At 50.5% G+C, this 11,521-nt stretch overlaps 2 protein-coding genes across 4 annotated transcripts; one reads left to right on the top strand and one right to left on the bottom strand.

The window, feature by feature from the left end:
• Positions 1-1,423: 1,423 nt before the first annotated feature.
• On the bottom strand, positions 1,424-8,718 carry supt7l (SPT7 like, STAGA complex subunit gamma). 3 transcript variants are annotated; one of them, XM_069160945.1, is made up of 5 exons: positions 8,567-8,718; positions 3,476-3,945; positions 3,043-3,367; positions 2,428-2,665; positions 1,424-2,044 (listed from the first exon to the last, which is right to left on the bottom strand). In XM_069160945.1, exons 2-5 carry the CDS (start codon positions 3,898-3,900, stop codon positions 1,725-1,727), a joined length of 1,308 nt encoding a protein of 435 aa, XP_069017046.1. In that variant the 5' UTR covers positions 3,901-3,945; positions 8,567-8,718; the 3' UTR covers positions 1,424-1,724. The 3 variants fall into 3 exon arrangements, with proteins under 3 accessions (XP_069017046.1, XP_069017045.1, XP_069017044.1); XM_069160944.1 differs by lacking the exon at positions 8,567-8,718 and adding an exon at positions 5,366-5,455; XM_069160943.1 differs by lacking the exon at positions 8,567-8,718 and adding an exon at positions 4,490-4,821.
• On the top strand, positions 4,813-11,358 carry slc4a1ap (solute carrier family 4 member 1 adaptor protein). The gene is given in 13 exon segments (XM_069160941.1): positions 4,813-5,641; positions 6,294-6,540; positions 6,628-6,756; positions 6,863-6,923; positions 7,016-7,155; positions 7,243-7,403; positions 7,808-7,877; positions 7,979-8,136; positions 8,138-8,166; positions 8,535-8,625; positions 8,713-8,938; positions 9,557-9,789; positions 10,284-11,358. Coding segments are annotated over 13 exon segments (2,427 nt in total). The 5' UTR covers positions 4,813-4,822; the 3' UTR covers positions 10,347-11,358.
• Positions 11,359-11,521: the final 163 nt, after the last annotated feature.

The following is an 11,521-nucleotide window of genomic DNA, read 5'->3' as shown; positions in this document are numbered from 1 at the left end:
TACCACATCAGTCCAGCTGTTGGCCAAGGTGAGCCTCAACAATCAACAGACATAATGAGGTCAAATCACAGAATTAGATTCGTTGTACATATTATTGTTCATGTACAAACGCAGTCCGTAGCGTGACTATGGCACACGTAACTTTCATGCCTGTTTTGGGGCTGTGTGGGTCGTGCTGACTCTGCACCGCCCACCTCGGGCGTAGAGATTTATAGAAATGAGGAGTTTGCACGGAACAAACGTGCAAAAGGCTTCATAAATACTCCTCACTTCTTGAGCGTTTCTTACGCTGATACACGCCGTTTAACATATTAACAAAAGGTGCGTCTTCAATTTGGAAAATAATGGGATTGAGAGGAGTTAATTGTGTGTCAGTCTCTTGAAAGAAAGCACCGGGCACATCTCATTCCCTACACCTGGCACAGGGTTTCATCTTGGCAGCGACGATGTCATTGTTGATGCTGCAACTGTGGAGTTTCAGCAACAGAATGTCAGAGGAGGAAATAATCCAGGACTGCTCACAGAGCCAGGTGACGCCGCTTCCAGCAATTAGCATCAACAAGGGGAGCCTTTTTCCCTCCTACGTCTGGAATAGCCGACGGCCTTTGGTTTGCAGCTGCTCCAAACTGCCACCCGGGTCACACGGCATTGCAATTTAAACCTATTTTTAAGTTGCGCTGCAAAAAAAAAAAAAAAAAAAAAAAAAAACCCGACATAAATGCAGCTAATTGAATATCGATACCTAGGACCCCCGTCAGCACTTCACATGTAGGCAGAAAACGACCTGCCTAATTGTGAAACTGAGCAAAGCCTACACAAAAGAAAATCGCGTGTATTCAAACCGGGCCGGCTCATTCAACATGCAAAATTATGCGTGCTGTAATTAATTTGCCATTAAGGTTGGATTGATGTTGCCTTCGCGATGCAGACAACCAGGCCATAATTGCCTCTGGTGTTGCATTCACAGCTTTGCCTCATTACTGAAACAGATGCTGATTTAGCGGAGCAGCTTCAGGTTGACAGGTGTATGAAATGCGTGTGCGCGTGTGTGTGTGTGTGTGTGTGTGTGTCTGTCTCTTGTTCCATTGTGTTGGGCTACATAAAGCGTACTGCAGAAAGAAAACAAGGAGTTGAAAATACATTATAATATTCAGCATCAGGAGGAAAAGAGTATTCGCTCTTTCTTGGTGGAGCATCTTTTAATCAGAATTAATGGAAGAGGCAGTAATTGGTACGTGAGGAGAAAGAGCCTTAATAGCTTTGGAAAACAAACCGTGCTGCTGAATTATTAAGCTGTTTAAATAGATGATTTGCTTTTGGACCTCTTAATTTTTTCCCATTCTTCAATTCATTTGGCTAATTGTGAGACTCCCCTGTATATTTTTTCTGGAAAACACTCAATGACTGAAATTAATACAAGTGATGCCTCAAATGATGTTTATTCTTTTGATGATAAACTCCATGCATATATTTAGCATCAACAGCTATTGGAACGAAACTATATTCTAAGAAACAAAAAGGAAAAACTACAAAATCAGTTCTTTAATGACATTAGTGTTTAATGTCAGATTACGTTGTGCAGCAGCTGCGCTCCACCACTTTTTTTGTTTTTAAAGTCAGACTCTTGTTTTTGTTTTTTTCATTGCAGGAGAACTCGTGTGGAAGACGAGCTGGTGAGTTCACAGTCACGTTTTTCTGAGCTTCTCGCATCCGCAAACTGGACTTCACATCTTTTTCATGCGTTTCTTGGGTCTCTGGTTGAAGACGGGCGACGTCCCCATCAGAGAGTCGGGCGAGTGCGAGGCGTAGCTGCCGTCGGACACCGCCCCTCCCGGCGAGGGCGCCATGGCTCCGCCCGACTCGCTCATGGTGGACATGGGCCCCCCCTCCTCGAACACGTCCCCGCCGAGGACCCCGTGGTGGTGGTGATGGTGGTGATGGTGGTGGTGGTGGTGGTGGTGGCCGGCCCCCTGGCCCTCCTCGCCATCCTGCGGCTCCATTTTGACCTGAGGCCACAGAGGGGAGTTGTTGGCTCCGCCTCCACCTTGCAAAAGGGGAAAACAGGAATTATAACTGCGATTTTAAAACGACTCAACGAGCAAATTTAGTTGTTGACCTTGTATTTAACGAGGTGAAAAATTACAAAAATTGCAAATCGGAGCAAGCGCGGAAAAAAAGGACCATTGCGTTGCACTAAAAAAGCAACTGTGCCTGGATTTGTGCTCCACCGGGTGTGGAAATAGGGCCCAATGATTTCCTAATGTTTTAACGCTCCAGCCAGGATCTCCAACTGCTTCCTATGGGAACAAACTGTTTCCAACACCGAAGGTCTGGACTGGGGAGTTTCTACACAACGACCCCAGCCGTAGAAAATACTTAATGAATGCAGATTACACAGTAACATTTGATCCGGACTGCTGATCTCACCTGAGGTATGAGGAGAATGCTCCCCATCCAGGCCCGAGGCCAGCCTCTCAGCGTTGGCCCCTAAGACCCCCATGGGCAGAGCCTGGTCCCCGGAGGCCAGGTCAGCCTCGGGCTCCTCGCTAACAGGGAAGGAGATGTCACTCATGGGCTCCTCCTTGATCCTCGGGGGCTTGGAGTCCTCCAGAGCTTTTTCTGGATTCACCAGCCGCTCGTATTCCTCCGACAGATCCTTACTGACCTGGAAGAAGAAAATCAAGAATAATATGAAAACTGCAAGTAATGATACGCGGGCCCTCGCGATTGTGGAGTCAGCAGGTCGGGGCCGCTTGCACCGGGGGCTATTCGGTGCTCGGGCTCTAATTAATAACAACAACTAATTAATCCCTTTAAAAAAAAAATAATAATAATAATTAAGAATTACTTTTCTGTTAATAGACCATCAATAAATAATTTCAGCAATAAGTCGATGAGAGAAATGACATTAAAATGACAGCTGAACTGATACAACTGGAGATATGAAAGAGATAAACAGCAGAAATCTCTGATGGCTATAATCTCACCGTCTTGTCAAATAGCACAACTGTGTGAACACCCGTCGCCCACTCTGAGCCTCACCTGCAGCATGTAGCTGTGATAGTCTTTGATCTTCACTTGCCAGAAGCGCTGCAGGGCCAGCACGCTGCCGATGCCCACCTCGTGGAACACTTGTTCCACCACGTCGGGGAAGGGAGTGGCTCCCAGCCGAGCCTCCCGGTCCACGGCCACCCGCAGCAGGCGCGCAACGCGTAGGTAGTGCTCGTGGACCAGGTCGGTCAGGGTCTCCAGCACGCTCTCCTGAGCCGACTCGAAGCCGGAGTGGGCCAAGACGGTGGCTATCGACTGATAGAGGAGTTGCCTGCAGCAGGGCCAGCTGAGCTCTGTGACAGGTTCACCTTTACCTCTAATAATGGAGGAATCAGAAGGGATGAAAGAAGATCGATGACCTCGAATTTAGTCGCCTCAGTAGAAGGGATTTCATTCCAAAAGCGTACCGCAATGTCAAACTTACTTATAGAAGTCACTCTCGGGGTCACTGTGGCGGAGCTGAAAGGGCTGCCGGGGGGCTTTGGTGTCCACAGGCAGCAGGTCATCCGGCATGACGGGTGGGGTGGGGGGACGTAGGGGCAGGTTGGTATCAGCCTCCTCCAGCTTGCTGCCACCTTCACAGGATGCGGAGCTCTGACCCTGGGCTCCTGCCAGCAGACCACGGAGGCGGCGGGCGTGCTGGCACAGCTGCACCGTGTGGATGGTGAGGCTGCACGGCTCCGAGGGGATGTCCAGCATCGTGGGGGGCCGAGGACGCTGGGCCGAGGGCTGGTGCAGGGGAGGGTCCTGCATCTCCACCGAGCGAAACTCGCGCTGGAGCAAGTCGAAGGAATTTCGACTGGGAGGAGCCCCGGCAGGTCCGGGGATCTCACCCCAGTAACGCATCATAACGACCGATCAAAGACGCAAGCTGGATTCACACTTGATCAGAGTCTAAAAATTGGGAAAAAGGGGGAGAGAAAGTGTGTGTAAGGGTTAATCAACGCCAGACAAACAAACTAATTTACATTTTTAGGTCCCAGACCCTGTAACCTTGTTATGATCACTTTGGCATACATGCGACATTTTTTAGTAAAACATAAATAAATAAATAAAGCAGTTGCACTATTTGTCATGTTCGAACAAGATAGTGGGATTGGCAAGCAACCCAGATATAACATGGAATACATTTAAAAAAAAAAAAAAAAAAAAAAGGAGCTATATAGTGTACTTTATGTGCCGAATGGATGAGCAAATTGCGTTGCTTCGCTTAAGCTCTAAAGTTCAGGATTTAACAGGAATGTCTGCCGAATAATAAAGATAAGATGACAAAAGCTCAGGTTTCCGGCTGGAGTTTGGAGCTGCGTGGAAATCCAAGAGCGCATCAAACAAACAACTCGCGAGGGAGCGGAAACTAAGCTACGAGCTCACTAGTTAAATACTTAGCGCGCGTGTTGAGCCAGTTAAACCATAAACAAGTTAAAAACACGGTTGTTACCCAGAGGAGGACAAAACATCTGTTTTATATCCGAAGCCAATGGTTCCTTGTACGTTAGAGGGAAGCTGCACAGGAACTACGTATTTGTGTCCTCGTTGATAAAAAATCCCGTGTGAACAACTGTACGAGTTGCATAGTTCCGCAACTAACCATTAACTTTGACCGGGATCCAATTATAAATTCCGTTAAAAGTGTCATGTAGTTTAAAAATAGTTTGTTGGAACACTGTTGTTTTTTTAAAAAAATTATTAATTTATTTTTAAAGCAATTGTATGAGTTTCCCAGAGGCTTCGGAGGACGCCGGGGAATTTCTTACAGTCGTACCAAATAAACATGGCCGCTTCCCTGCCGCTGGACTTGAGCGTGAGAAACGCAGGTGAAGACTCGAACCGCGCGATGGAAACCGACGAGTGTCCGGCCGCGGGGGACGGAGGCGAAGCCGGGAAGAAAGACGTGCCTAAAACGGAACCGGAGGCCGAGGCCGAGGAGGAGGAGGAGGAGGATCATTTTAAGAAACCGGCTCTTCTCGCAGCGCCTTCGCTCGCCAGTAAACGCAGTTCCGTCGCCGCTCCGTTCAAAACAACAGCAGCCGGAACTCACGTTGTCGACACGGCAGCCGGTACTTCGTCGGGAGCCGTCGGCGAACACAAAACGCCGGTAACGGGCCGAGAAGAGGACGCTGGAGGCGAAAAGGCGCCTGTCAAAACCAAAGCCGACGCTAAACCGAGGGCGCTTCCTACCAAGGGGCCCCCGGCCGGCAATTTCCCCCCTCTGCCCTACGCGGAGCCGCCCTGGGGCGGCCCGGCCTCGGACGTCCCCTACGCCCTCGAAATCCTGAAAAACGGCACCATCGTGGACAAGTTGCCCCTCACTCACGGCAGCTACTTCGTGGTCGGGCGCCTGCCCGTGTGCGACGTGTCCCTGGAGCACCCCTCCATCTCCAGGTACCACGCCGTCATCCAGTACCGCGGGCGGGCCGGGGACGGGGACGGGGAGCGCGTCGGGGAGGAGAGAGGCTTCTACATCCACGACCTGGGCAGCACGCACGGCACCGTGGTGAACAAGAACAAGATACCCCCCAGGACCTACGTCAGGCTGCGCGTTGGGCACGTGTTAAAGTTCGGCGGGAGCACGAGGCTTTTTATCCTGCAGGTAAAACTCATGACGGGGAGTGAACGTCCTGACGTCATCACGGCACGCGGTCGTGCGCGACGGGGGAGGCGTGTCCCCTAATTGAGGGTGGCATTTTACATTTCCGAGTTTTTAACTATTCATTTTTTTTAATTATTATTATTGTTGCACTGGTTTAATAACCAAGAATAATTTATTCAAAACAGTTATTCCAGCAATTAGCCCCCCCCCCCTCCAAAAGACATGATTAATGTACGAGGGATGCTGCCAGCCATTCTAAAGATAATATAGTTACTTGATTAAAATGAAAACCTGGAAGAGAAACCGCTGAAAAATGATCAGCCGACCGTTCAAATATTGTCATTGAGAAGCTGTAGCTGAAAAAAAAATAAAAAGCTCCGATTGTTTGAGGGGATTTGAAATCAGTTAGTGCTGAAAAGAATTACTGATGTTTTGATGAGTCATCATCAAGCATCCCATGACGCCGTTTCAAAACCTTTTCTCACATTATCGCCCGTGTAATACAAAATGATACATTTACATGTCAGTTATTTATTTTTTTAATTAAACAAGAAATGAATAATACGTCTCCCGACAAACAGTCGATGTGAGGAGGTTTATCGAAAGGAAGAAAAAAAAAAAAAAGGTCTCCAGCTTCCCTCTCCCTCCGCAGGGTCCAGAGTTCGACGAGGAAGAGGAGTCTGATCTGACGGTGACCGAGCTGAGGGAGCGAGCCCGCAAACAGAAAGAGGAGCTGGAAAAGAGGATGATGGGAGACGGCTCTGATGATGACGACGACGACGATGATGATGGGGAGGAGGGGAAGAGGAAGAAGGAGGAGGAGGATGGCGGAGAAGGCGGGAACAACAAGGACCGGAGGAAAGGGTCGAAGGACGACTCGGGCTGCTCGTGGGGGATGGGTGAGCTGCTGGTTGTAGGACGAAGCTCCGTCTTGGTATGTTGCCGTGTTGTTAATCCCCTTTCCTGTCCCTCCGTCCACCCGGCAGCGGAGGAAGCGGCTCCGGAGGAAGACGAGAACGAGGAAAACCCCTTTTCCACGGAGTTCCAGGAGGACCAGGAGGCCGCCTACCTCAAGGACCCGAAGAAGGCCCTGCAGGGCTTCTACGACAGAGAAGGTGACCGGACTCGTGAACAGGCTCGTCAGTTCTGTCCTTTTAGTTGTTGTTTGTTTTTTTTCCCCGTCGTCATGAATCCTGAACTCCCCGACTCCCTTTTCCTCAGGGGAGGAGCTGGAGTTTGAGTACGAAGATAAAAGTCACGGCTCCTGGCTCTGCAGGATAAAGTGAGTGACGCGAACCCGTCGCGTTCCGAGAGCTTCCCTTTTGTGAAGCGTGCGTCGAGCTGCGGAGGATTCACGCTGTTTTGAACTCTCAGGCTGCCGGTGGACGACGCCCTGGGCCGCCAGCTGGTCGCCGAGGTGACCCACGCGGGGAAGAAGAAGGACGCGGCCGTCCAGTGCTGCCTGGACGCCTGTCGGATGCTGGAGGCCAGAGGGCTGCTGCGGCAGGAAGCAGGTTGGTGGGGGGGGGAGGTGGGGGGGGGGGGGGGGGGTTTTGGCAACGGAGGAGGTCGGAACGAGCTTTCTTTCCGTTTGTCCCCAGTGTCCCGTAAGCGCAAGAAGAAGAACTGGGAGGACGAGGACTACTACGACAGCGACGACGACACCTTCCTCGATCGGACCGGCACCGTGGAGAAGAAGAGGCAAGAGCGAATGAAGAAGGCGGGGAAGATCGAGGAGCGGCCCCAGACCTACGAGTCACTGGTACACTTCTGCTCTGCTTTTTACACACACACACACACACACACACACACACACACACACACACACACACGATCAAATCAAATCCACCCGAGTGCTGCTTTAACGGAAGGATCCACCATCAGACCTCTGACGTGTGCCGACCTCAGAAACAGGGAAATGTGTTTTTGTTTTATTATTATTTCACACGTCAGAACATGTTTCACGTTTCGAAATGTTTCGGGATCATTTCCACGTTTAAATGAAACTATCCCGACGTGAGTCCCGCGGCGCCTTTTCGGGGGCGCGGCGGACATTTTGACTCGTTACCTGGCGGCGTGCTCAGACGGCCGGAGCGACTCGACTTTGAAAACGCCCCGCGGCGTCGCTGACGTGTACCTGCGCCGCCCGGTTGTTCTGCTCCGCAGGTGGCCAAACTGTCGGAGGTGGAGAAGGAGCTGTCGGCCGCCCAGACGAAGCTCAGCGCCGGTAAAGGAGGTGAGTCGCGGTCGGCGGCGCGTTCCAGCCCGTCCGGCGCGTCGGGCGCCCCCCCCCCCCCCCACCGGCGCTCGTAACTTTGCGCTCGTCCGTCCTCCCAGGCTCTTCGTCGTCCCCCGCCGAGGACTCGCTGGACGCCTTCATGACCGGAGTGGGCCGGGCGGAGGTGGACGCCGTGGAGCGCCGGAAGCTTCACGTGCACATGGCCGACCTGCGCAAAGACGCTCAGAGGCTGCGCAAACTGGTGGAGCTCGCGCGGGCCGGCGCAGATGCCCTCGCTGCTGCCCAGGTTTTGACCCAAATCATCTTTTTTTGTTGTTTTTGTTTATTTCCTTCTAATAACTACAAGTTAAAGTTTCCCTTCAATGTCGGCGCATTTGAGGACAAATGGAGAACGGGTTCTACAAACGGCCCCCGGGTGTGAGCGGTCTTGGTTTCCGTCTGTCTGTAAGTGTTGGCCCTGTGACAGGCTGGCGACCTGTCCAGGCTGTTTACCCTAACCTTCGCCCAAAAGTGAGCTGGGATTGGCTCCTGCTGCCCCCCCCCACCCCCCTCCTGTTCGGGATAAAGCGGGGATAGATAATGGATGGATGGAGTTAACCGTGCTTAGAGTTAATGTCTTTTTAATTCCAACCTGTGTTGGTGTTCAATTGGCAGCTCGGAGTCAGAGAAGCCTAAAAAGACCTTACCGCTGTTTGGAGCCATGAAGGGAGGAAGCAAATTCAAACTGAAAACGGGAACCATCGGGGTGGGTGCCGCGATCACCGCCGACGACTAAACGCTCTTTCTTTGGTCCTCTCGTTATCCGTTGCTGATGTTTTCCTCTCGCTTGCAGAAGTTGCCCGCCAAGCGGCAGGACCTGCCCGCAGAGCTTTTCAACATGAAAGAACTTCCACCTGGCGGGGAGGAAGAGGAAGAGGAAGAAGAGAAGGAGGTCAAGGAGAATGTGGAGGAGGAGGATGATGATGTTGAGCAGAGGGCAAGTAACGCTGACTCCGAAGAGTCGAGTGCATCCACATCCAAAGAGAGCGCTCAGCCAGTTCAGCCTCAGGAGCTCAAAGGTAAAAAAAAACAAAAAAACATAAGAAGTGTTTCTTAATGGAGGAAGTGCAGAACAATTAGAATCACAAAAATGAATAAACGGCGCCTCTCTGCATTTAGGCTTTTTTTTTTTTTCCCCTGGTCTGTTTATCCATTTTACTAACAGTTTGTTTTCTTTCTTGAGGCCACTGGGTGGCAGTAGATCCGTAATTTATACAAACGGCACACTGGTTTGTGTGTGAGCCGCCTCATACAGAAAGTGAAATGCTTACATCCAGTTTATATAATTCTATTTTTACACTTAAGGTTCAAAGTCCAGTCACACCTGATCTGTTCCTACGGCTCACTTTTACACCGTTGAAGTCTAAACAGGACGTTTGTTGATTTGTTCTCATTCTTCCGCATTTGATTTTGGTTTTCGTATGACTTCATGTCAGATCAGAGCCTGAATCAGAGGAGGAGTCAGTCCAGGGGCCTCATCTTGTTTTTACTGATTTTATTATTGGTCTCTCGTACTGCGGTTTTGAACGCCGGCGGCTTTTAAATGTAATACTCAAGTAAAATCAACATACTTCCGAATTTGCGCTTCTGCATTGCGAGTAAATTCGCCGTCGTTACTGCGCCTGGCGTCTCCGCAGGGTTCAAAGCCGAAGGCGAGCCAGCGAAGGTCCCCAGGAAAAAGAAGAAAGCGACGGGCCCCCAGCAAGGTCGGCCCTCACACGGGGGAGCGCACGCGACGCTCGCATCATTTCCAAACGCGTTAATATTGCAATTGATTGTGTCCCGGTGTCCCCCCCGCAGCCACCGGCGCAGCTGTCGGGACAGTATCCAGACGACGACCCGGATTACTCCGTGTGGGTGCCTCCCGCAGGTAAAACGGGCTGAGTCACGGTCCCGCCGATCCACTCATAGTGTTATGACATCGTGGTCACGCTTCTCCGGCCGCAGTGACCTCGACACCCCCCCTCCCCTCCCCCCCCCCCCCCCCGCCACGCGTTATTCTAATAACTACAACTCCCCCCCCCCCAACTTCTTCCCCCAGGGAGGAACAAATATCTGTTTCTGGCTGGAGGAAGTAAACGGACTTTAATGATCCATTTGTGCAGCCACATTTTCAGATCAAAGTCGCTCAAAAGCGATAAGATAAGCTTGAATTAAAATGTACTTTGAAACGGCTGCCAGGCGGCCCTTCTCATTCAGGGTCACATTTAATTGCGCCGTGATTAAGCGGAGGACGCAAACAAGCGCGTCACATGTTCGGCATCCGGTAACTCCGTTATTGGAGTAAATCGCAACTTTATTTATAACAAAAAAAAACAGGCATCTGTATATTAATCTGGGTCGCACTCTTCTCCTCACTTCTAGGTCAGACTGGAGATGGGCGCACACACCTCAACGAAAAGTACGGCTACTGAGGGGGAAATATAAAAGAGCTCCTCTGTCTCCACTCCAGCAGCTTTTATACTGCAGATAATACCTGCAGCACAAAGCCTCCCGTCTCCTCAGCTCCGACCATTAACCCCCACCCACCCACCCCACCCACCCCACCCCTCCACCCATCGCCAGTCTGCATGTGTGATTCAGACCCCGGAGAAGTGGAAGCCCGTGACGGAGCCGGGACTTTTCGGAGGGACGAGCCGAGATGATTTAACGCCGCACCTTTTTTTTTTTTTATTATTATTATTTTATCTCTTGAGGATATTCTCAGACGATGATAAAAAAAAACAAACGGCAACCCAAACTGGAACATCAAGACTCTGGGCAGTGAGCCTGCTGGCACTAGTCACCCCTCACTATAATGGAGACGGGTCGCGCTTGAATTTTGTCCTTTTCTTTTTTTTTTTTTTTATTCCAATTCCATACCATTCAAGCAGAAAACAAGGAAGAGACAGAAGCAGGAGCAGCAACTGATCCCCAATTCAGCTTTGTAGTCTTCGCGGTGCCCCTCTCGCAGTTAAATCCACCTGACATCCAATCTGTACCACCCCCCTCCCTCATTTGGCTTCACTCGATCGCTGGCATAACCTTTTTTTTTTTTTTTTTTTTTTTTTGGTTTCCAAAGGAGAGTGTGTAGCAGGGGAGGGAGGAAGAGGGAGAGCACTGAAGCAGCTTTTCTGACCATCTGGACACTTGGATGGCTTACTGGATGAAACGCAAGCTGATAATGACTCAAGCTAAGTGGAGTGTGTGCGTCTTTGTCTGCAGATACACACACACACACACACACACAATGCAACCTTCTCGAAGTTCTCTTTTTAACAAGATTGTCTCTATGAGCGAGTCAGCTATCGGTGTTTGTTTGCATGCAGGATTCCTCCCTGTGAAACCCCTCTCAGTGCTCTCCTCTTGGTTTACTGACACACTCTCCGCCCGCCTTCCAGTAAAGTAATGTAAACTGTATTTTGTTACATAAATGTATAATAAAACTGTATGTACACAACCCGTGACCGGTTCAAAGTGTTGCTTCATTATACTCTCTCTCTCTCTCTCTCTCTCTCTCCCGGACATTCACTTCTCCAAAAATGTCCTCCGCTGACCCGCCTTCTCACCGCACCACGGTTTTGACGTTCTTTTCCTCTCTTTCGAGCTCCCTCACACACAAA

Source organism: Embiotoca jacksoni, unplaced genomic scaffold (assembly GCF_022577435.1).
Source record: "Embiotoca jacksoni isolate LCO1_2020_lvr unplaced genomic scaffold, fEmbJac1.0.p SCAF_27, whole genome shotgun sequence".
Taxonomy (NCBI): domain Eukaryota; kingdom Metazoa; phylum Chordata; class Actinopteri; family Embiotocidae; genus Embiotoca; species Embiotoca jacksoni.
The sequence above is the reverse complement of the archived record's forward strand: the minus strand, read 5'-3'. Positions and strand labels throughout refer to the sequence as shown.

Excerpts from the sequence above, each read along its gene's own strand:
- supt7l (XM_069160945.1), bottom strand. The coding sequence starts at position 3,900 with ATGATGCGTTACTGGGGTGAGATCCCCGGACCTGCCGGGGCTCCTCCC. Across the intron at positions 3,368-3,475 it reads CCCGAGAGTGACTTCTATAA|AGGTAAAGGTGAACCTGTCA; the intron begins GTAAGTTTGACA and ends CTCCATTATTAG. Across the intron at positions 2,666-3,042 it reads ATCACAGCTACATGCTGCAG|GTCAGTAAGGATCTGTCGGA; the intron begins GTGAGGCTCAGA and ends TTCTTCTTCCAG.